Source organism: Platalea leucorodia (genome assembly GCF_965183815.1).
Source record: "Platalea leucorodia genome assembly, chromosome: 1".
In the NCBI taxonomy this organism is placed as follows: Eukaryota; Metazoa; Chordata; class Aves; order Pelecaniformes; family Threskiornithidae; genus Platalea; species Platalea leucorodia.
The window spans coordinates 9,266,965-9,292,586 of NC_138823.1; the positions used below are offsets into that span (position 1 = coordinate 9,266,965).

Consider the following 25,622-nt stretch of genomic DNA (forward strand, 5'->3'; position numbering starts at 1 on the left):
CTGTTACAGCTCCATCTTTGCTGGCAGCCGCTGCATCCCTAGCCACAGCCAGAGCTTACTGCACACCACTGTGCAGTGGGAGGGGGAAGATGCTTTCCAGACTCCCCAGAATGATCAGCTTGTCCCAGAAATAGAAAAACCGTGTGACTATGCGGCCAGAAGACTTACATCAGTATCTGCTTAATATCTCTGGTGATGCAACTCCTTAGTGAGGACAGCAATGGCAGAGGAATTTGGATGAGAGGATGAAGGATCACACCAGGGGGTTCAAACTCCCCCCAGCCAAGGCAATTCTCTTGGGCTCTGGTGCAGGAGGCTGAAGGAGGTACCTGACCTCTTGTCCTGCAGAGTTTACTGCCCATAGGCAGAGAAACTCTCTCCCAATTTTTCTGCCGTGACTGGGGAGGGAATGGACCCGAGGGCAGATCCAGAAGTTCAGCCTTGCTGGCTAAGGCACTGCAAACTCTCATGTAGCCTTCTGGGGATTGAGTGTGTTGTGACCAAGGTAAGATCCTTCCTATTTCTGAGTGTACCACCATAAATTAGTGAGCATTTTCTCAGGCTTTTAGTTTAATAAATCATCAGATCCATCTCCAGAATCTCAAGACAAGAGATATGGAGAGTTCATGGACTTTCAACCAATGCGAACTTCAAGTGCATGGGAAAGCGCAGATCAGAGGACAGGCACAATCTGCTTGTAAGAATGTACAATCCAGAGATTAAATTCAGCTGCAATTCAGGGACTTTGATTCTTTCACCAAAGGTGTGATATTATGTGCTTTTAGTGCAAGAGACTCCTAGAACAACTCTCCCCAATGGTAGCCGTCACATATAATCTCCAAAATTGTCACCTTATTTACAGGACATCACCTGGGTGCTACTTACATCTGAACTTGCCAGAGGTAGCTAGCTGAACCCCCAGAAAGCGCCTCTGCAGGATCCGATATATGCTGGTCTCTGTGAACGTGCGGGCAGGCTCCAGTGCCGAGAAAATTGTGTCATAAACTTCATCGAGCAGCAGTTCCAAGCCTGGGAAAGAGAGACTTTTAGCACAGAGCCTGGTTTTAAGAGTGAAATCATCTGCTTTACACCAGAGTAGCAGAATTGGAAGCCTATCAGGAAAAAGAAAACCAGTCCTCTAAACAGGCCAAACGTGAACTTGTACTACATAACCCTAATGCACTGCACCGTATGACCCACTGCTGAGTGCCCAGTCATTAGCTTTATGTCTTGATATCTACCAAAAAAAGCAGGAGGAACATCCAGTAACCAGCACTGTGCTGTGATTTTGTTAGGTTCAGTCTGCAGTGGAGTAATTAATGGAATTTTGGAAACTGATGTTACCAAAAAACAATTCCCAATCACTTTGGTTGTATACAAAAAAAAAAGATGTGCAGTAGTTTCTCTGAGTGAACAAATTTTTTGAGAACTTCTCAGCCTTGTGGAAATTAAATGCTGAAGTTCTCATCTATCATCTAAATTTGAAGCTACTATGCTTTGCATTTTTCCTGTTTGCTTTTTTGTTTTTTTGGGTTTGTTTTTGTTGTTTTTTTTTTTAATTTTTAAAACTACAGTATCTAAGGAAGAAGAGATGGAAGTGCTCAACCTCCTCATTCCCCTTTGGAAAAAACATTCTTCTAAAGTGTCCCATCAACTATTAACATGCCTAAAAGGTATCCTGAGGCTGTGAGAGAAAAGGAAGGACCATCTGATGTCCCCGCCCACGGCAGGGGGTTGGACTAGATGATCTTTAAAGGTCCCTTCCAACCCAAACCATGCCATGATTCTACCTGAGCAAGAGGAAAATAGTTCAGTCTCCAGGCCCTTTATAATCCCCAGCATTTGCTAATTGAACTTATTGAATATGATGCAGCTTTCTAATGTGGGCAGAGGCTGGGCATTCAGAAATCCTATTCCACCATCCCAGAAAAGCCAGGATTATCTCCTGGGCAGCAACTCCACTTGCTGCTGACTGAAGCGCTGTTCCTAAGGGTGGGATTTCACCAGTGAGCTCCAGTCTTTCCCATGGGCACTACACTGGTCATAGTGGTTTTACCCCTTGTAAGAATGAACCTGAAATCCCAAATGAAGCTGAAGACTGATAGTTGTTATTTGGCCTTTTCCCTTGGGAATTCAAAGCTTCTCAAGTTAAAGGATCAGATGCTGGAGGGTTCTTACCGGTATCTGCTAACTCTCTCCCCAGGCTGTCCGCACAGTAACAGTACCCAGAGACCTCCGGGAACATCTCCCGCAAGGAGCTGAATGTTTGGAAAGCCTGTGGGATCCTGGAAGGAAAAGCAGCCCGCAGTGAAGAGCCTGGGGAGGCACGTTGACAACAACAAAGCATCGTCTGTACTTCCCTCCCAAATTTGCACGGCAAGGATGTCTGCACAGCAAAATCCATTACAAAGCCCTTCAGTCTCCTTGTGGCAACCAGGCTCTGACATGATATAAACCAGTGTTTCAGCAGGCTAACAAGACTCCTAAATGACATTTTTTTAAGCACAGCTTTTTAAGCAAACACAGGACAATAAAATATCCCTTCAGACAGATTTCGGACTCTTCCTAAGCAGGTAACAGCATCTAACACTCATTTTCCATTCTATTCTCACCTTTGAAAACCTGTCCAAGACTGTAAAATAGATGGACACTGGCTTAACATTATTACAACACCCGTTCCTTACCTCCTTCCACAAATCTGCACAGAATGGCGGAGTGCCTAAACATACAGGTCGCTTCCTCTTCCCTACACGCTACGTACTCTTTCTGCAGTGAATTAAGCACAAAAGCTGATAAATCCCTCACTAATCTTTTTCATTTTGAGAGCACGGTTCAACAGATCAAGGAGAAAGGGGTTTTAACATATTACAAGTAAGATTGACTCTTACTTCTGGAGATCAAAGAGACACCAGTTTCCAGTATAATATTCTAGGAGTGACAACAGCCAGATTCCAGCAAAGCAATGATTTAGGAAGGAAACTTAATAGGGTCAGAGCTGGAAAAAACATAATAAATGTGATCTTAACTGACAGACACTCTAGGGTTTCTCCAAGCAAACGGAAGATAAGTTTTTCTAGATTCAGGCAATATGACCAGCACAACAATTTTGCCACGTTCCAAAACAGTCATATTATTTTACAGACACATACCCTTACCCTGAAATACGCTAAAGCTCTGGTGTCCCAACTGCATGTGGCTTATTTGGGAAAACCCTAACAAGAGGGAAGTGGAATCTTCTGCTCAAGACATTCACAGAATTACACAAAGTAGATTTTTACCAAGGAAGAACACTTAGCAGTGAGAGTAACGGTAGATTAGGCCCTGATCAACTGGGAAAAAGGTTAACGTGCCAAAGCACTTTACAGCAACTCTGCGAAATTGGGACTATGAGCAGCCTCAGTTCCAGTGCCACCCTCCTGCAGCCTCAGGGCTGCTCTACAGCACGTGCAGTCTGCAGTGCCCCTGAGAAACACAGAGAAACGCTTGCCCAACGCAGAGCCAGCGGTCAGGTGAGAGGAGCAGAAATGGCCCTTTGCTACCTTCAGGAGTCTGCCTGAGAGCTCTGCCACCTCTTGCGAGGAGAGCCGGAGGTGTTAGTGCTGCCTCAGTCCATCAAAGCGCAAGCTGGGGAATGCACGAAGAAACAGCAACCCCTGGCAGAGGAAAGGGCTGATAACCTCAGGGTTGTCCCAGCGTTATCCAGTACTGCTCCTGTCTCAGAGCTTGCACATCCCTGCGTAGCACTGCTTCGCTCCGGCACTCTCCCACGTCTTCAAATTCAAAGCCTGCTGACTCCCTCCACTTTGGATCGTCAAATCCTGCTCTGCTGCTGACACTGGCATGTTAAAAGCAATCAAACTGTCGTACTTCAGAGCACAAAGGGACTTCTGTCAGCATTAAAACAATGCAATTTAAGATATAAACAGCTAAATACCGTCTTTCTATGGTCTTCTATGTACACACGGATATAAATGGTTTGGGGCATCGCAGGAGCTTTTTGCTCCCCTGAATTATCATGCACTGGCCACTGCCCAGTCAGGAAAAAGATGTTTTCTCTTCTTAGGAGAGCAATGCCCCTATATTCAAAGGCAGACCTCTCCACTGCTCATGTCCTTGGAGTTCATCACCTCAGCACCTAGCTGAGTGAAACAGGATGCAATGAAAAAACTCTGCATGCTGCTTTCTTTCATCCTCAATGTTAAGAAGTCACATGCATAATTATATTACTTTTATATGGGGCAGATGTGTAGTCATATCCTGTCATTTTGGTTATTTTTGTTCCAAGTTGAGAGTACAGCTAAATAAAGTACGAACGGATATAAATTAGGCCCACACAAAGAAGAGGACGGAACTTTTCTCACCTTACTTGGAAAACTCACTTCCTACCGCTTCTTTTCTTTTCTCAGCCTCTTTTTAATCACAGCTCCCGAGATGAGAAGTGATAATACAGAGTACCTCATCTATCAGACCCAGTCCAAAACAATGGCTGAAGGAAAGATGACTACTTTTAAGTAATGCATAAATTTATAGTGTATCCATGTGTTTCAACAAGAATGCTTGCACTCAAAAATATGGGAAAGTAAATATATGTGAGGTTGTTGACCTTTTCTTCCAACTGTGAGTCTCTGCTCTTGGCTTCCAGCAAAGATAACTCATTACTGATCTTCAAAAGCAGGTTTGCAAGTACCCCCTTCTCTGTTTCTATGTGCAGCTCAAGTTATAGCTGTCTTTCTCTGACTACTCAGAAACAGAGGGAGAAAACCAAATCATGTTTTTTTCCACTGCCAATGAAACAATATGTAATAGGGCAGAACCTCCAGGGAGCTGGGATAAAGACACTGACACAAGGTTTTCAGTCTGATGAAAATTATAGCAAGAAAGTAAAAAGATCCTCCTCAACTTTTGACTTTTTTTTATCTTTCTCCCCAGTCTGCCTTCTATATGGCTGCCCATCCAAGCAGGACCTGGGCACAGTCTGTATAAAAATAAGTAACAGCAGCCAAGTCACCAGGGTGAGGCAGGAAATTTGGGGTCATCTTTCCAAAAGTCTTCCTTTTGGGAAAGTCTTAGCTCTAAGCTTCTGAAACCCTCCATTTATTTTTTTTTTTTAACATACTGATTTATTCTGGAATATTTATAAAGGTGTAAGGAAACAATTTGGAAAGGGAGTTAGTTTGACATGTCTAGATTTCAAAAATCAGTCTGTGGAACCAAAGAAAGCTGCTCCACTGGTTCCACGTGAAGATAAAGGATGGGTTTAAATCCCTGTTCTGCTATAGTCCTTTGCTGTGAAACTCATCCTTTCAACTCCGCATTCTGGCCCCCTGTTTACGGGATAGGATAATCACATTTCAGGTAGGAATAGTGTGAAAATAAATATATTAATGACCTGAGATACTCAGATGTGATGGCAATGGGTTAAGTCAATGCCATAATTAGAAAGGTAGACAGCTGGGGAGTGAAATGATCCTGCTGTGATTAATTACATGACACGGACACAAGAAAAGCCCAATCTTGCAGGCCTTTGCAGACAAATCTCCCAATGGGAGAAAAAAATGTTAGTTTAAAGCATTGTTTTCTCCTCTGTAATTGCTCTTTCAGAATTTCCACACTCCACAGGCCAACAAACAAAACAGCCAGATTATTTTGCTCTTGCCAAAATAATCTCTCCCAAAGCTCTGACAAATTTGCACTGTGCATTTGGGCCTGCCTTTCAGTTTTGCTTAAATTAAAAAAGAAAACCCTCAAAACAGCAAAATTGGCATTTACAATAAAATGCCTTTTCTACTACAGAGCCAAGTCAGAATGAGACATTACATTTACGCCACTGCCCTCCACCGGAGAAACGTGTTGGCTGAGAAGCCAAGATAACACCACTTCTCAATAGACCAAAAGGTTTCTCTGGAGTGTCTGAACATCTTCACCAAAACGGACTCCTCTCCCTGCGGTTCCTCTTGTCCATCCCTTATTTCTCCACCTGAGCATTAATTCCCAACTCCTCCACAGGACAACGGCTTCTTGCTCCCGTGGAGAAGCATTTGATCCAGCATTTTGAAGTCTTCCCCAGCCCACTCCAACCACCCAAAGCCAGTCATATGTCAGCACACCCGTTCATCACTTGCTGGTTCACCTGCGCGAGCAACTTTGGCACTGCCTAAATGGACGAGTTTCCCACCACCACATGGAACTTGCTCTTTGCATATTGCCATTTGTCCGTCTGTCCATCTGTTTTCATCTCCCATATGGAATCATCTTTCCTCCCTCATATATACATTTGAATTCCTCTCTTCCTTCCGTATTTATCTCATTTGCTGTTGTGTGTCTGTCTGAAAGGCAGCCCTGGCTACTTTTCCAAATACAGATCACAATGTGGTATCCACTGCTGTGTGAGGACACGCTGATTAGACTGATGGAATATCAGGCTTTTCTAAATGAGAAAATTTAATTCAGAAGAAAAAGTTTTTCACTTGGTCCATTCATTAACAGAAAATAACATCACATGGGGTCACAGAAGAAGGGCTTCACGTGGAAAAAAAAAAATGCAGTAAGACACTGACTTGAAGAGGTATGCAGGATTGCCTCGCTGTTTCAGAAGCCCACGCTCTTACCTGTTATAACTATGAATGAGATCAAAAACCATCATGTCTGTAGTGTTGACAAACTTGCACTGGACAGGCAGAAACTCCCCATCTGCTGAGCACTGTGGTGGACTCTTCTCCCCAAACCCATGAAGGATGCGACGGTCTCGGATCTCACAGTTCCCCGGACCTGACGGGGAAAAAAAGTAATGTTTACTGGTGTTTTAACTTCCCATGAATAGCTGAGTAGCCATCCCATGGTTTGGAAGGAGTTTAGATTCATTATATCGAATATGGACACCTAGGTGCCTTGTATTCTCTTTATAACCAAAGGAAACAAAGACTTAAATTCCTCAGTTCGGCATCTATATTTCTGTAGGATAAGCGTAGCCTGAAGCGTCCAAGCTCCTGATCTACCACCTTGCATTCACAGCAAACCTTCCCACTCTACAAAACCCACTGTTTTGTTGAATATTACTCACACTGTGTTGGCTTTCCTCTCTGCCTGGTGCCATAAATCTCCATTCCTTCTGGATCTACACACCAGCACTGACCCAGCTCCGTGTCACACTGCACCGCATCAAACGCCCCTGAATCCAGGCACTGAGGGATGTAGGAGATGCTGCTGCTGTTGATGTAGCGACTTACCAAGATCCTCTGCTTTTGCAGCTGGCAAAAGGATAAGCCTGTGGTACCAGAGAGGGGCACTGTTAGAGAAAGGTACTTGTTGGGCACTCAATCATTTATTAAGGCAACATCTGAGTTTTCTCAGAGCTGCAAGTTCTGATTCTGCCACCCAGGTGGCATGAGGACATTGATGGACTTGAGGTCATGAAAACTGGTATACAGAAACCCATCACAGATGGGGTTGAAGCCCTCCAACTCAAAAGCCAATACATTATGTTGATCTTTCATTCATGATTTCCATTACTGTGACCTTCATGAATACAGATCATCCAGGTGTGTCAGGTTTCCATGATCAGCTCTGAAGAAACTCCAGAACTTCCACTAGAAATACCCATCAAATTACAACAGAGTCCATCAAAGTCCAGGGCTAACCTATTCTTGATTTCAGCAGTTCAAATGCGGATTTAAATGGCTCTTTAACACTAACCAAAAGAGAAACTTGTGACTTACAAGACAAGGGATATCCATTCTGTTTGCTGCCGGGTACTTCAATACCATTCTCATCCACACACCAACAGGAAAGACCATTCCGACTGCACTGAACTGTCCTGAAGGAGATCACAAGTAACATGTTTTACTTTGTTAGTGACAGAGTCCTCAGTCAGTATGGGACATGAACCAAGACACAAAGCAAGCCAAACAGGTTCAAGTACTTTAAGACCACAAATAATGGAATCAGAAAGGGCTGTGTTTCTGCTGAATCTAAGTCTACCTGATGGGAGCTTTTAATTCTAGTAATTCTCTGAAATCTTCAGGAATTGCAGATAAGTGACTTGAAGTCATTCAGGAAGCAAGCAGGTTAGACAGAACCCTGATTTTCAGTATTTGAGAATTACCATACATTTTGAGACATTTTTTTAAGTCAAAACTAGCACGGTGTAGGTCCCCCACCCTGGGCAGCAACAGTAAGATAATAGAGAATGTTACAGTGTGCACTCCCTCTCAGCCTCAGCTTTAACTCATTAGCTTCTTGCATCTTCAAGCAACATGCTGCTCTCTAAACCACTGTTCTCCATGTGCTTTAGTTCCTTTACTGCCTCTAGAAGGAAACCCAACTGTGCCACTTACAGCAGGGTGGATAACTTCTCCAAGTCAGCTTGGCTGGGCTGTGCCAGCTGGCACACTGATCACAGACCAGGCACCCAGGAGCATTCGTAGGAAGACAGCAGTTGCATTACACAACAACCTGCACCAAGTATTTAACACGCAAATAACGCTGCCAAGATTAGCCTATTAATATTAGATTGACCTCTTAACCCAGAGATTATTTCCAGCAACATGAAATTTATTCAGTAGAGGCTGGACCTGCAACATGGCTCAATGAAGCCCCTTCAGTCTCCTGCACCCCTCACCCTTCAGTCCACCGATACAGAGGCTCTTCAAAACTGAAGCTAAAGCTTTCATTAGCAATGAAAGGTCATGTCGCATAACAGTAGAATAATAGCAGGGATGAGTTACCTGAACTGGCCATCTTCTGAGCACTGAGGAACGTAGGTTTCTCCTCCTGAAAAAGCCTTTTCCCTCTGAAGTTCACATGGACGTAATGGTTGGGAATCTGTCTGGTACTCTGAAAGCACCAAAAAGGTAAACACCTAAGGGTGGTTTCACCACAAGCCTGTTCTTATCAAAACCCTGTTAGTGCCAACGCTGTGTGGTGAAAGCCCCAGGTGCATGGGTCCTCCCTGGTCGTTTCCCCATTGCTCCTTGCATGCATTTCTGGACGGGACAGCACAGGGCAGTACTGAACAAACTCACCGGGCTGCCAGCTGCAGGATAAGCACATGACGGAGGTGCTCGTGAACCCCTTTCCCAGGCCTGTATTTGATTAGCTTCAGCTCTGTTCTGTACTAGTATAGCTAGAATTTTCCAGTACCTGAGGTAGTCTACATGCTCAGAGTTAGCTGTGGCTGTCACCACAAAACAGCCCTTTGCCATAACCACACACATCACTGTTCATGTTTCTGAGTATTTATCCTTTATTGAAGCTAAGTCCCTCACTATTCCACCAAAAGGAGAGGTATTGCTTAATCTTGTGAAAGACCTAAAAAGAATCAATATCTAGCAGTTAGCATCAGACTAATTCATATTAGGAGCACTCCTCAATTTTCACCAGGGCAAGTGATCAAGTCCTGAAGCCACCTAGCAAGAGAACAGTCAACTCTTCAGTTCTTAATGCATTCAAAGCCACATTTGGATGCTCCTTTAGGAGAATGATGAAATTCAGTAGCTTCTTTTTTAGAGAAGAGATTAGTTGATCTGACTCTTTCCCCATCCTCAAAATTCGATGAATATCATGCTCTTAATTCCATTGACTAGTTCTATAAAAATACAGCAAACAAACAAAACCACAGCTACAGCGATTTAGACTAGAGGTTAACTTAATCCAGTATTTGGTCTGAGTGTGACCACACATAACAGTGCCAATACATCCTAAGCATCCTGAATACTTTTCAGCCTCCAATAATTTGCAGCTCAGGGACTTCTTTAACCACAGATGATTTCTGTGCTCTTAAGATCACTCAATCACTTCTGTTTCTGTGAGTTTTTACTGCATCCCCTTAAGCCCATGTGAAAATTTTCACAAGACTGTAAAGGGATTTTGAGTTAGCTCACCTATAGACATCCACGTGTAGGCAAACCTCTCCATTTTCATCTTAAACATAAATCAGGGCCAGTTGCTCTGGGATGTGTGGAGATCCCTGTGCACAGTGCTAGAGAGGGTCTACTAAGACATCTGAGTTAAGAGATTGAGCGATTCAGATTGCTTGTTTTGCAAGAATGTCAAACTCAGACCAAAGAACTGGGGACAGCACTCAGACTGTTCAGTATCTTAAGGTTCAAGCCTAAACTAGATGATGGCACATGCAAGTACAAGATATAATCTTAGGACCTTCGCATCCCTGCAGCCCCACCTTTTTTACCCAAGCTCCTTCTCTAGCTCAATCTATTCTTCCAGAACTTTTTTTTTTTCCACCCAAAAACCAGGTGTACTGAACTCAGATAATGCTGACCATTTAAAGATCCTTATAGCTTCGTATTTAACCTGGAGCCTGAAGTCAGTTTGCACGGCACACAATAACTTGCAGTGTGCAAGATTCAAGATCATTACATACTCTGTCGGAATAATATACAGAGCAGAGCAAAGACCACAGGAGCACAGTCACTACTGGATACAGGCAAAGGAAAAGAACAAGCGTACTTACCAAATATATTGGCTGCTGCTATGCTAATAAAGCAGCAAAGAAGGGTGCAAAATGGGATGGAGCCCATCTTGCGATGGGAGAGCTCCATCCCCTGCTGTCAGCGAGGCAGCCCTGCACACCCCACATAGCCTTCGCCTGCCTTTTTATAGCAATGGAGGGGTTCACTTACGCGCCGGTAGACTGACCATGAAATTGGGCGAGTGACGCATACGATGCTTCTGAGAAAACTGCAAGAGGCCCATTCACCTGGAACGGCCCTCGTGGTTCTCCTCAGCCAGTTCTCATCCCCGCTCCAGGGAGCACTACTGAGCCCGGCCATCGGAGAGGAGAGCAAGCGGCAGCAGGCGCAGGGGGTGGCGGGGGGGCTTCGTTAAATCAAACTCAAATTGAGCATATTGACATGGCCCCGGCCAGAGCTCCGGCTCTCACCTGCACTGTGGTGCAACCAGACTTTGTGCTCTGTATTAGAAATACATTTTTTGTGTTTCTAGAGAGCCTAGCCTGCTGAGGGGACAGGCAAAACTTAGGCCTCCAAGCGCTGCAGCACTAGGAGTAAATACAATTCATAATGTGGTTATTTATTAAGTGAAAAACAGGATGGACGCAGCTCCACTGACTATGAAGGGAACTGAGGGTCAGAGTCAACTACATCTGACCTTTTGCTTTTACTCCCACTTGCGCCATGAGCTTTTATACAGACAAGAACCTGATGGGAAGCAGCTTAGCTGCTTGGGCTTCATCCTCCAGGTGTAAGACCAGTATAACCATTAAGCATGTTAAGTCCAGCCTTTTGGTACCAATCACATGCAAGAACCTTGACTTAAAACATATCAGAAATATTTCCTTGCTTCCAGAGCATCATTTCTTACTTGCCCACCTCTTATGATTGCCAGTTAACATTTACTTGCACCAGGAATTATGAGAACTCACCCTCACTTATGCAAAGCTTGTTGGACAAATGGGCCCAGAAGAATGAACTAAATAATAACAGAAGCACATGCTTGAGGATGGCCTTAGGCTGGTTTCAGGAAAAAGTGACAGCAGCACTCTTGTTTGTGATTCACGGGTACCAGGCAGCCTAGAAACAACTCTCTGATACTCGCCTGTACAGACCAAGACTGTGCTAACAGTGGTTCAAGCATCCTTCTCCCTAGGCTGTAGACCACTACAGTGCTACACTGTTTGATATACATGGTAAACGTGATTTCAAACAGCAGTACAACCTTGCTTTAGCATGGCTAGCCTTTTTAAAATGAGTAGGACTGTATTTGGATTTGACTTTAAAGCAACCTACTCTGGACTTGAGGAAAGTCAATAGCAGAAAGATCAAACCGGGAAAAGACGAAGAACATGTCCAATGTAGATGACAGACCAAAAAAGGCAGCCTTCAAAGGCATAAATAAAACTTCTGTAACAGCCCTGATTAAGCAGAAAGAAAATTAACTTCTGGATTAGCATAGAATTTGGAGGCAAGCATACATGCAGATCAACAGAATCAGGCTGAACAGAGAATAGCCAGCATTAGCACTAGGGTGGCTGAATTATAAATCAAATTATAAAAGATTAAAAGTCTGAACATGGCATATATTTCTGACTCAAGTATGCCTCAAGAGTCTCAGGTTTGTGTCTGGTCCCCGTTGCGGTGGGGCAGTCACAGGAGGGTGACAAGGGAGAGCCCAGCCCAGCGTCAGGGCCTCTCCAGGGGCAGCAGGGGACAACGCTTGTCCTTGCAGGCACAGCAATGTATCCAAGCTGCTGAAATACATATCCAGAGCATGTGCCTTGGGGGGGTGTGCGCGATATTGATTTAGCCCACTTTTCTGAAGTTTGTCAAATATTGTCATTCAGGTTCCTTGCACAGCAAATGGGGAGAGAAGCAAGCTCATTAAGGCAGCCATTCACTTTCCTCCTTTATTCTTTGCTATCAAAGGTCATTAGTAGCTGATAACGGAGTAAGCCAGACAGGAAACCAAGAAGGTATCAAAGGGCTATTACTAACAGAAAGAAGCACAAATCTGCAATATCTACATAGTGTTGATTCCCAAGATTGCTTTTATTTCCTTCAGAAACACTCAGAAAACAACCTCTGAACTATGCAAGTTGGGAAGAACAGCCAAGTCTTAAAAGTCTCTTAAAAAACAAAGTGAGAAAGTGACTTTTGGCAATTAGTGTCACTTAAACCACTTCTAGATGTGCGTCAAACCAAGATGGGTGTCTCGATACACGCAAGTTCAATGGGATGCAATAGCCCGTGGATTAAAAAGGCACTTGTTACCTATGGCTGGTCAAATTCAAATAACAAAAAGCTCACTGCATAACCTCCAGTGAAGGGACGATTGAATTGACCTCTAGTTTTAGCACCTGAGAAAAGATGGAAGAATATCTTAAATTAGCTCACCAATGAAGGGGAGAAAAGGAGTAAGCAGAAAAGGCCCTTGTGGCCAATATAGCCTTAAAACTAACATGACTTCAAAATCATTGCTCTAGTGCTGGAAATGAGGGGTTTGTTTGTTGTACAAAAAGCTACTCAATCTAGGCTAGAATTGTTGGGGGAAAGAAAAACGTTGGTGTTATGAAACATTGAAATCGCAAACCTGAAGGAAGAAGCAGACCGTTTATTCATTGTTCCAGTTTTGTATACACTTTCTTAGCAGAAAAGACGGTTTGCGTAACTGCAATTTTTACATATCAAAAAGCCCAAGGATAAATGATGCCGTATATGAGTACATAAACATCTGCACTCGCAGAAAAGTTGCTCTCACCCAAATAAAACTTGAGCCTGAGAAGTCAACCTTAGTTTAAGAAATGAACTTAAGGGAGCCTCCTGAATGAGGCAGCAAATTGGAAGCAAAAATTTTAAGAACTGAAAACATTGTCAAATTATGCCCATATCAATTAGTTCATTTAGTTTTAAATAATAAACTGCTTTTCTGTGTTAAAAAGATGACCAACATTGGACAATCCTCTCTCAACTTTTAAGAGAACTATGTAAAATCATAGACTCACACCATTTGTTAGCAACTTATCACACTTAGAGACAGAGGAGAACTATGCTTTACATTTGGTAGAGTTCTTCCCAAGCACGAGACATTCATCTCAATCTTCTGCACGTGATTTTGGCACAGATAGCGATAACAAGACCTTGTGAAGCACTTATCTCTATCATCTCTGATTAAGGTTTAAAAAGTCCTCATGTGATGCAAAATTAAAAGATGACAAGGAGAAAAGCATAGCCCCACCAGCTAATACAAGTTTCAGTCACTTCATACATGACTCGTTCTTCAGATTGACGGAACGATTGGGAAGTTCCGTTAACTGCTATGCTAAAATTGGCTAGATCAGGAAAGCGGGCAGAGGACTTCCCAATTCTTTGTGTTACAATTCACCAGCTGGCAAAGTGCCTTTGGCAACAAAAGAAGCTAAAGCAGCCCATGCAAGAACATTTGAACTTGCCTTTGTCCCTGCAGAAATGAAACATTTCTAGGACAGGTAAAATGGCTGTTTTTCTTACTTATCCATTGGAGATAACACAGTTTTCCTCTAATAGTACTATACTGATGCAAGGTAGAAAAATATTTATTCTAACCACACCTGGGATGCAGATTGTGTTGAAACCCCGGATGGACAGATTTGCACACTGATGGGTAGATTTGCGCAATGGATAGATTTGCACGCTGAATCGACTCAATGTTTGACAAAAGCAAGGTAACGCAGTGAGAAAAGGCACCGCCAGCACACAAGGACAGCAACAGGGCGCCAAACTTCTGCTGCTGGTAGGACCAAAGGATTTTTGGTCTTTTTGATAATGCAGTACTTAATCTTCTTCGAACTGAAGGCAATAGCATACAGTCAACAGAGTCAGAAAGCGACTTCAAGGACAAACACAACTCCTTCTGCCACACAACGAGGTTGTGGGATCCAGTATGCTACCTGAGGTTGTGGGGAGAAACGAATGAAAAAGGATGGATTAACCTCATGGAGCACAGATCTGTCAGCGACTGATAAAACTGACGGTCTTCATAAAGCTTTTGGTAAAGGAAACCTCAGTTTAACAGAATTGAAAGATACATTAAGGGAAAGACCAATTTGTACAGATCTTTTATGGTCAGTATGTTTCCACAGATGCTGACATTGTATTTTGACTGAAGATAAGACACTGGACTGGCTGGATGTTTGGTCTGACTCGGGAAACCTCTTCTTTAATAAGTCTGCTAATTATAAAAAAGTGTTTCAGTGTATTACTCCAAGATGTGAATTTGGCCTTTTATCTTCAATTTGAGAGACTGCTTTGAGACTGTGCATTCAATGATTAAAACATCTGTTTCAGAACTAAAATTCTGAAATTTCTTGCATGTTTAAGATCATACCTATTTTTGCTGTGAAGAACAGAAAAATTTCTCTGTGTTAGTAACTCATTTGGATTCTGTCCGATTTTATTCACCTGTCACTTACCATTTGTGCCCTGGTCCACAGGACATCTAGGACAGGACCTTACTGAGCATCGTTTGCTTATTTCTTTCCTACTACAACACTGTCCTGAACAACAGTTTGTAGGCAGTACTAAAATATAAGAAACCACTAAAAGCAAATTGAAGTTATTTTGTATGGACATTGTACAAAGGCATGAAACTAGAAACACCCTTAGAAGGCAGACAGCTGCCCAAAAGAAGAGATGCCATCGCTCTGAACATCGTTGAAAGGCATTGTCTTTCAGCAAAACTCAAACCCTGAAATTGTTAAGCACCAAAGCAGTTCAGGAACAGAAAAATCTTCTAATTACTTTGCCACACAGTAAGTAATTCAGTACTGTAAATAATTTACTGACTGCATAATTTGCCTACAGGCTAAAATACAACTGAAGATTCCCTTAAGCTTTGCAATGTATACAAATAAATGAGTACCAATGACCGCACGTAACTTACTGACTACAGGCTACAACTGCAGCTGAAGATTCCCTAATGCTTTAAAACATATACGAGCACCCGCTAGCTCGCCAAAACAAAAGTCCACTGAATGGGAGCCCAGGCACGTAACAATCTCAACAGACCTTTATTGTGAGTATTAGAATGCAGTCAACATTATTGCTATTATAAAAAAAACCAAAAAAAAAACAAATCACAGAAGAAAGTATTTTGCTTCTCTCATAGAAGATTTAATAATAGTGCACTGCTGCCTCTCTCAGCGTGTGTAGTGACAATACACCGACGCACATGGCTGCAGCTGAACGGCGGTGGCTCTGGCCAGTTTTAAAGAAAGGAAGGCTGCTGTTTGAAGTAAACAGCAATTGAACTAGCTTTACTTATTCAATCCATGGAATAAGGCTGGCTCATCTACTGCTTACACACGGGCCCAGTGTGTATGGAAAGCGAAATTCACTCCTGAATGATTTTTCACGCTAGTTCGTTTTCTTCATGCGGTCTCCAATTCTTTATTTGAATTGTTCAGGCTGGTGCAGACTGGCTGCCAAATGCCCAATCTGCTCTCTGTGCAGTGTATTTTCACCGTCGTTACATGCTCCAGGCTTGTTTCCCATATATAAACAGATATACACATAGTGTATAATACTTATTGCTAAAGACAGACCCCCGCACCCAGGACACAATATAGCATAATAAAACCCATTACTGAAGTATGTCAAACATTCTCTGTAAAATGATCACCTAAAGCCATATGGACTGAGTAAAACAGAAAAAAAGTGTCAGCTAATAAAATGTGAGAACAGCAATGGGCATTTCGAAAGCGATTAAGCCTCTGACCTTAATAAACACGCCAAAATTAAGGTGCATGTACTGTAACATTTCTAAGCAGTAAAGAGAAAACCTGCGGTTCCAGTCTTCTAAACTGACGTGGCAAAGACGGGTCCCGTTTGCAAATGAATGGCGTCATTGCACGCCCCTTGACACATCGGCACCTCCACGGGACCGCTAACGGGGCAAGGCAGCCAAGACACCGCACACTTCTTGTTACGAAGCCCCTGCTTACAGAGAGCTTCCCACCCCCTGCTTTTGTTGTTGATTTTTACATCAAGCTCCGGTTCAGTTCAGGATCTGTTTTGTGTCTTTTAAAGTTCCAGTGAAGAAAAATAGTTGCACTTTCCTTTCAAATACAAAGGAAAAATATTCTGGTTTGCAAGCATCAAAACACTTTTATAATTTTACTTTGATGTTCGAGCAACTCCTTTACATCCCCACCTTCAGTTTGGCAAGGAGTGCTGGAGCCCACGAGTGCCCGAGGGGCTCTGCTGTAATATTCATTCGAGTCTAGTTGAGTTAGAAGCCAGGTGGGAGGAGAGGGAGATACCACTTGCACAAGCTCAGAAGAGGCTTACTAAAGGAAGGCAGCAGAACCGTCTGAAGATTTTGATCATGGTACACACACTCCAATCGCACACAGCTGATCGGACACACTGGAGGCCGAGGACAGAAGAGCAGGAGACCTTTCCCTACGACTGCTTCCCACAGCAGCCAGAAAGAAATGGGCACAAGAACAGAGGAGTGAAACCCTCCAGGCCTCACAGAAGACGAGAGTGCAGAAAGCTGAAGAACAAAAGGAGAAACAGATAGGAGCTGCAGGACACACAGATGAGGAGCACACGTAGAAGCTTAGAGACAAAATTAAGAGACAGGTGGGTGTCAGCCACGCAAGAGGACTGCACCCACGGAAGAACAGTTTCAGTTCTTTGCCACCCAGCAAATATACGAAATCAGAAAATTGCAATCCATCTTCTTCGACTATCTTAAAGAGGACGAACAGGCTTCTACCACTGTAAATTACTCCAGAGCTGAACAAAGATCTATGCATCTAAGGCCAGAATATCCAAAATATGGGCACTACTCGACCTACAGCTACTCAAGAAAAGGGTTAGCAGGCAGCATCTTCCAACCCATTCCCTGCCATATGACGTGAAGTACCTCTGTTCTGTAACCGACCCACAGGCAGCCCCATCAGGCGATACCTGATCACGTCACCAAGACCACGTTTCATTTATGACTGCAATACTGACGTGCTACTGCCATCACTGCAACTGAAAATACAGAATTCCTGATGTAGATGCTTATGGTATGGTCACAGGAAGGAGGCGGCTTTGAAATGAATCACTGATACCTCCATGAAAAAAAAAACAAACCAACCCTCAGCCAAAAAGCTGGGCATTTAAAGGCTCCAAGAATCTGCCATTTAGCCGGCTGAAATCACAAGAGGCTTCTGTACAATGGCATTTCCCTTTTATTACTATTAAGAACTTATATTAAGTTAAAAGAAGGCTGCAAATTTTAAAACTTTACCTTTCTAAGCACATGTATCAAAAACAGACCTTACATCGCCATACACTACTTCTTCCTCAGAGAGGGTCTGCCTCCTTCATCATACAGCACAAGTAATTGCAATTCACGCCCCAATAAATGATGTTGCAAACAGACTGTGTGCAGATCCCTGGCTTATTTACAGGGGAGGCAGGAAGACAGATGGAAGATGATGCCTACAGGAAAAAGATTCTCTCGATAAGGCCAACTAGAAGAAATACTGGTATGAGCCAGATCACATCGGGTTTGACTGGCACACGAGCAAAGCAATCAACCGTAGGTTACATTCTGTGCAAAACACTTAGCATTTTTGTGGCACTTGACTTGTAAGTGTTTAAAAAAAAACTTCAAAAGCATCTCAAACCTTTGAATACTTGAGAAACTGGGACCAAAACTAATGTTCGCTTTACAGACTAACATCACAATTTGAGAAAGCAAACTCGGACAAGTTTGCGAAGCATTCAAGCAATACACAATGTATCACAGCACTGTCTGTCCGGACACTGACATTATGTTTCTTAGAAGATATGAATGCTTGCAGGAATTTTTATAATATGAGACTACACAAGAAATGAAGATAAAATATTGAATGGATGATTTGTTTTTGTCAGCACAGTCCATCCTGAATAAGGCAGGATCCTGAGGGATAAAATTACATACTCATGTAAATTTAGAGACCATTACATATACAAACAAAAGATAAGTTAAAGCAGCAAGGGCAACTTTAACTCTGACCTTACGTTTTCCTTTTCAGGATACTATTCCTCCATCTCTGCACTAAGAAGGAAACCTCCGTCCTCCCACCTGGAACCTCTCAGTCCACCTTCAGTAACATTTACAATTATATTACATCACACGCATGCACACACATTGCATAATATTGCTACAGTGTATGCTGTATAAATTATGTAAATACACTCCACTTTGTTTCAAAGTAATTCATCTGGATTTACACTTCTCTTATACAGTACACACAGTACCACATTCAAGGATATGCAGCAAGTGAATAATATATAAAAAAGTCTCACATACCCAAAAGCAAGTAGGTCACTCAACTATTCATATTGTTTGAAGCAGTTATTTAAGCATCCAACTATATAACACAGTATTTTATTTATTAACAGTTCCTATAAAAACGTCAACAACTCCTCAGCTCTTGTGTTCTTTCTGCATTACGAAGTTGCCAATCATGATTCCAGAATTAACTTCCACGTTACCATGCAGCTCTGTAATGTCTCCTATAAGCTCGATGTGGCAAGACTTCTTAAACAGCAACCACTCTGTAACAGGGGTTTACGTTTTGCTTTGGACATCAAGAGCGATAACTCACATCAGACATGACAGACAGATGGGAAATGTCAGGGTAGGTCTATCTTAGCAACGAACCAGCCAGGCTGCTTTCTTTCTCAATAATGGTTTTACCATGAAAGTTCAATGCACTGGTTGCAGTCTTTCCCAGATAATCCATCTTTGGCACATTTTTCAGTTTTACGCATCCTCAAAAGGCATTCGAAGATTTTTTGATTTTTGATGGTCTGTACATTATAACAATCACTTCTTTTTTACATTTGTATGTAGATCAGGAAGAAAAGTGGAAAATGTAGAGTATGCAGAATAGTTTTAATAAACAGTTTTACATACAGTACCTTACATATAGAACAGTGTGTTTGCAAATTTAAATAATTTTTGAATGTACAGTGGCTTGTACTCTTATCAAAAGGTAAATTCAAGTTTACTGTCTATCGGTTCTAAAATGCATTTATACAGATAACTAGAACTGATAAACAGATGTGAGGCATAAAATGTTCAAGTATCTTAATGTCATCAGTTAAATAGCCTCCTTTTAACAGTCATATTTTACAAATTTCAAAACCTGTACATACATTATTTTCAATTTTAGAAACTGCTTGTTAAAAGGTAACATTTCATGTTAACCACCAGTTCTTATAGTCTATCGTAATAAAACTAGACATGTGTAGATATAAATGTATATAGTACGTATATATGTACATGTGTATCTATACACATATACATACACATACAAATACGTATGTAGCACTGGGTACAGTGGCAACTTATAAGCACAGGGAAAGTCCTGGGCTCAAAATCCAGCAAGAGCTAACAGGGCAAGTAGGTTGCCTTTGGTTTCATGATGTTTCATTCACTGAAGCTGAGAGATTTTATAAAAACATCTTGGATAATGTATCTTGTGATATTTATTCTAGTGGTTTAGTATTTTCACAGCCACAGACAGTTTTGCTGCTCTTGTCATTCCTCATCCCAGCTGAGGATGGTAACATTTTCAGAGGGCCAACACCAGAACAGAGCTACCCAGGACAAAAATTGTACCTTGAATCCTGAATACTGCAAGAGAACGTAAAAAAATATAAACTAGATACAATTTTGGATGGATTGCTGGCACCGAGTAGGACTTTGGAAAAAACCTTCATGTAAGTCAATCAAACTCTCATCCCAGTGGTTTTAATATTATTTGGCACATCTGACCACTATTTGCCACTTATGTTTTAAAGGAGCCTAAGGGTGCTGTAATAAGGATTTCTATTTAAAAAAATACTTTAAAAAGGAGACCATGATAAGTAATTTCTTTCAAAAATCAAAGCTAGTATGTTCATTTTCCTGAACATTCATGAGAGAAGGAAAAAATCTAAAAACTTTCCTTGTAGAGAGGATACAGATCTCTCTGTGTCTATCTTTCACTAGCAAGATAAGAGGAATTCATTAAAAAAGCAGTTCCCAAGAATTTTTAGTCAGCTGAATTCTGCTAATTTAGAATCTTTTGCCAAAGGTTTCAAAATAGTAGCATTGTCCTTTGCAGAGTTTTTGTTTGTTCAGCTTTCTTGTATGTGGGGATTTTCTTGTTTATCATGTTAAAATCATATCATCGTTTCTCAGGATGTAATATATCACATTTTGAAGCTTGGACATTGAATATTCAGATTTTCAATAAAACAGATTCCTTACTCTAAATTTCCTCTCCTCTCTCTAAAGCTTCAGGCTGTTAATATAATCAGCAAAGAACCAGATAAATGCTCAGCTTTTTCCTGTCTTCCTGTCAGTCTTGTGGCTAGTAAGAAAATTCACCGTAAAGAACCTATTTTTATTTCTTTATTCTTCCTTTTGTCATACAGAGCAAAGCGTTGCTATTTGCTGTACTTTCCCCATGTCAATTAAAAGCTGTTTGATACGTCGCTTGAGCTGAGGCAATCTTGCCAGAGGATCTGGTGGTTCCAGTTCTCCAGTGAAATCAAGCCAGCTTTCTAAAACTACAGAAGGAAAAGGAAGAAGTTGATTAGAATAAGTCTTCGAGAAACAGTTTTCATAAGAATTAAAGTTTTCTTTCTCACACTCTGTCTTTTATAAGAAGGGAAAAATATACTGAGGCTGAGAAAAATATACTGAGATTTTAATTAACAGAAGAAATTTTTATTAGGGAAATGCCAACTAAATCTGTGTTTCACTCAAACAATCTAAACAGATCTTCTGATTTGATTATTACCATGAAAAGGTACCTGGGAGCAAATTATACACTTGGCTAACAATTTACCATCTACACACATAAAAGAAACCTCAGTTCATGAGCTATGACAGTTCTGTAACAGAAAATGGAATCCTTAAATGCAAGGCTTGCTTCTGTCACGTTAACAGGCTCCTGTTTACAAGGTCCAGATTACTGAATGGTTTTCTACCTCTTCAACAAAAGTTTTCAAGGAGTTTCTCTGCTTGTAGAGACAGAGAAGGGAAAAGGTCAACCCTGTTAGCCTAGAAATACTGCCTAGCACAAAAGCAGGAATACTGAAAGTAAAACTGCAAATAGGAATAAGACAACTTTATTTGTCAGAAGATAATTAAGGACTCCTATGACTAGACTACAAGCTCCCCTCATTCTTAATTTCTATGACTGGCAAGTAAATTTACGTGTTATAATACTTACTCCTACACTATAATCTCATTCAAGTTTTCTCATGCACCCTGATTTGTCTTCCTGAAACCAATTATTTACCAATATATAGCAAACCAAAGTTGAAGGCAGAATGAACACTTTTTTTTTTTTTCCTAAATATTGTCAAATACTAAGACAGTCAGGTCAAAACCACTCCAGGCATAGAAAAATCCATCAGCTTTAAGATCCGCATCTGGACAAAGACTAGACAAGTTATCTAACCTTTCTGAAATCTGCCTAATATCACAAACTTGAGCTAAATTTTCAGGGGTCCTGAGTACTTAGGCTACTTTATTGGGCATTCAAAACTTGTGGAAGGGGGTGGAGGGATCAAGGGTACAAGCTCCGGTTTTAATTTTGGGTACTCCAATTTGAATACAATTCTTAAAAATCCTTCCTCAGTGCCTCAGATCACGTGCACCACAGAGGCTATGAAAGATGCTGTTACAGGTGTATTAATAAGTATCTGGCAATGCAGTTACCATCAACTTCTTTTTCAATCAGGTCCATTCTGCTGGTGACTTCGTTCTGTACATTCTCTATATGAGTAAGGAGATTTAGCTGCCATTGAAGATGTGTGTCCACTTGTTCTTCTGAGCCTTTTCTTTCATTACAAACAAAGACAGTGTTTCCTTCAGCAGAATTCTTCTTCATAGGAGCAACAGAAAGAAAAAAAATTGCCATTTAAGAGGGTTGCTTTGTTTTTTAATTTCTGGTGTTGATTTCAACAATTGAGTCACACGATAAACTACACTGTTTTAGAATTGTATTTCTGTCTACTTGACAAAAAGCATACTCAAAAAAGCGACGTACCATGACACATCAATAGACTAAACCAAACAAAATGCAAATTCCATACAAATAAGCATGTACAGCACTGGGGGAGTGAGGCAAGAGGTAAAGTTTACCAGCTCAAGCACTTTGTTTAATGCAGTAAGACAAATAGCATTTCTGTGCCCTTTTTATATAAATAGTGACTTAAATTATGAAGTGCTGAACTGCATCGCTCTACCATTACCAAAAATGTGCAAAGCCCTAAGGTTTGTTTCAACTTTATCCAGAGAATGAAGGAAAACTCCTTAAAATGCAGTAATATCCAAGATGTCAAGTCATCATTTTGCACAAATAAGGTGGCTATTCTGCTTGTTGATTAAGACAAAAGACTTCTCTTCCTACCATTGCTATGGTCTCATGTATCTTGCAAGCACAAGTCTGGGACAGAATTGAACAAGTTTGGGGTTAGTTACAAGGGCAGTAACATGCAGTTATGCAAACATAGTATCTGAGGAAGATTGACTTCTCTGAAATAATTAGTATCTTCATAGCAAGTCAGAGACACACAAGTTCCTCATCTTTCCGTATTTGACGTTTCAGCTAATGGAAACGACCAAAGGAAATATATAGGATTTAATTAGTTAAAATGTTCAGCATCTCCATCAATTGGCAGGATTCACAGTTTCCATTTTATATCCACTATGACTTTATATCTGATGAAGTTCTTTCACTATTGATGATCCTATTTTAGGGACTAGAATGCTGGATATGTGTGCTCACACAGTGTCAGTCCATGGTAAATGCTAGAGCAAGGAGTAAATGTTATCGTATTAATATACTTCTCTGATTAAGTGCTCAGCTGATTTTTTCCATGTCACATAACAACAGACTTAACACCATTTTTTTTCTTAAAGTATTTCTTTATCCAGTCAAGAAGTGGAAGAGTGAGAAGAGCAGGGAAAAAGAATATAGGGACTGATGGATTTTAAGTAACTTCTTAAGCAGAAAAAAACGTGCTAACTCATTTTTTTTAAGACCTAAAATCAATTAAAAAACCAAATCAAACTTGGACCGACCTGCTGGCAGCTTTACGAGTGAGTCCTGGAGGACAAGTATTGTTCATACTCACAGTAATCCTTAGTGGCATCAAAGTCATTTAGCAAAGATAGATTTAAAAAGTCATAAATGCCTCTAAACTCTCAAACCTTTCAGATAAAACCTTTCTTCTCTCAAGACATCAGGTTTGCCTCCACAGTGTTTTCACTATTCAAACTGTTATTAATCTTATAAAGGATGTTTCCAATGTAAATAAGAAATGCCTTGTATTTTACAATTTTCAGTCCCTCTCTAAAACCACAAGATAAGAACGCCATTTTTCCCTTGCTGTATGAGGACCCAAGTCCATAATTCTCGAACCAAAATCATCTGTTAGGTGAATCTTTTGGATGACCACTGCAGTAAGTTAGAGAAAATCCTAAAGCTAAATAACTTAACATCTAAAAAACATCATGAAAGACTTTTTTTTTTTTCCTTTTAATGACCTCTGTATTTATTCAAATGGCTAGTAAATGCTCCTTGAAGAAAAACCCACAAGATAAAATGGGTCCTCCTCTAAGCTAAGAGATCAATGTAGGCAATCAGGCAGTGGTGGCAGGAGTAGTAAGAGAAGCAGAGTACAGAATCCAGCTTGTGAAGAAGAAATAAACGGGAGGTTCAGGTGGGGAAGGCTCGTGCTTTCAGAAGCAAGAACAAGGAAATGAAATAGAATTTTAAAGATGATGCATAGTCCAAAAAGGGACTCGATAATAGTCCATCTGAACACCGTTTATAAAAGAAAAGAAGATATGTAACAGAACTGTAGATTAGGATAAGACAAAACATGGAAATCCAGAATATTCAAGGCTCTGCGGGATGCTAGAAGGGAGAATCCAAAGCTCCAACCAAAACTTTGACAAGGAGAGGTGAAGAAGGCACCTTACAGAGAAGTCAGTTCAAGTAAAAATGGCACTTCAATGTCAGTGTCGTTACGGTCTTAAGGTAAGTACAAACAGGTTCACGGAGACACCAAGGAGAACTTTTCAGTGAGTGTTAAGTCTAGACTGAAAGCCTTATTTCAGATACCATAGAATCATAGAATCGTTAAGGTTGGAAAAGACCCTTAAGATCATTGAGTCCAACCATTAACCCAGCACTGCCAAGTCCACCACTAAACCATGTCCTTAAGCACCACGTCTATCCATCTTTTAAACACCTCCAGGGCTGGGGACTCAGCCACTTCCCTGGTTCCAGTGCCTGACTGCCCTTTCAGTGAAGAAGTTTTTCCTAAGATCCAACCTAAACTTCCCCTGGCGCAGCTTGAGGCCGTTTCCTCTCGTCCTATCGCTTGTTACTTGGGACTACTGACAAGGTGAAGTAAAGTGTTCCAAAGGAAAGAGTACTCTGACACTGCCCCAAACAGATCTCCTCTTGGTTTAAAACAGAGAGCACCTAGCTTTTTAGATACATGCTTTAGTCTCTGAAGGAAACATTAGTTTTCTTTCACTGCTCACATATTATTTTCTTTTCATTCTAAATGTATTTATACTATTCACAATGACAATTTAAGCTACTGTTGGAAGGGAAGTGTATTTTACACTGCTGCATGTCTCATTACTAAACAAACTGAATATAATAATACAATTTAGCATACGAACAGTTATTTCTAACTAGAATGAGCCAAAATTTCCCATTCAGACTATACAGCTTACATGCCACATTTAAAATTAAATTAAAAGAAAAAAAGATGGATCTTACTCATTTCTTCCATACCAGAAACTGTACTTCAAAAGGGGGATGAGTTGGGTGATTTATTCTCACACAGTTGGTATTGTAGAAAACAGAAAGGTTTGTTTCACTTTGTTTTTTGCTCAAAGAGAACTCTTCACTAAACCCAGACTACAAGTTTCAGACCTTTTCCACAAAGTAATGGATTCAAATCATTAATGCAAAAATGAGAAAGAGATGTTTAAATAGCCACATATAATCCTGACTAAAAACCTGTGAAATGTTTAATTAGAAGAAATATGCAATATAAAAGGCTCAAAAGATGTTGCACATGAGGTGAAATTAGTTGGTCAGT

At 41.1% G+C, this 25,622-nt stretch overlaps 2 protein-coding genes across 16 annotated transcripts in view; both read right to left on the reverse strand.

Moving 5' to 3' along the window:
• Positions 1-10,535, reverse strand: part of TG (thyroglobulin) — a gene marked incomplete at both ends in the record, with an annotated part of 159,517 nt that extends 148,982 nt beyond the window's left edge. Inside the window, 7 exons of the mRNA XM_082325442.1 lie at positions 886-1,029; positions 2,179-2,285; positions 6,609-6,768; positions 7,061-7,264; positions 7,716-7,813; positions 8,724-8,832; positions 10,469-10,535. Coding sequence (XP_082181568.1) covers positions 886-1,029; positions 2,179-2,285; positions 6,609-6,768; positions 7,061-7,264; positions 7,716-7,813; positions 8,724-8,832; positions 10,469-10,535 — 889 coding nt within the window. The remainder of the gene's footprint in view (positions 1-885; positions 1,030-2,178; positions 2,286-6,608; positions 6,769-7,060; positions 7,265-7,715; positions 7,814-8,723; positions 8,833-10,468) is intronic.
• Positions 10,536-15,644: 5,109 nt separating this feature from the next.
• PHF20L1 (PHD finger protein 20 like 1) overlaps positions 15,645-25,622 on the reverse strand; it is a 62,808-nt gene continuing 52,830 nt past the window's right edge. For 6 of the 15 annotated variants that reach the window (XM_082324455.1, XM_082324451.1, XM_082324441.1 and 3 more), the window contains 2 exons: positions 22,213-22,378; positions 15,647-21,053 (listed from right to left, as the gene is read on the reverse strand). In XM_082324455.1, the coding sequence (XP_082180581.1) occupies positions 20,911-21,053; positions 22,213-22,378 (309 nt within the window). In that variant the 3' untranslated portion in view covers positions 15,647-20,910. Of the gene's footprint in view, positions 21,054-22,212; positions 22,379-25,622 lie in introns of all 15 variants that reach the window. The other 9 variants (XM_082324452.1, XM_082324448.1, XM_082324447.1 and 6 more) reach the window with 5 other exon arrangements.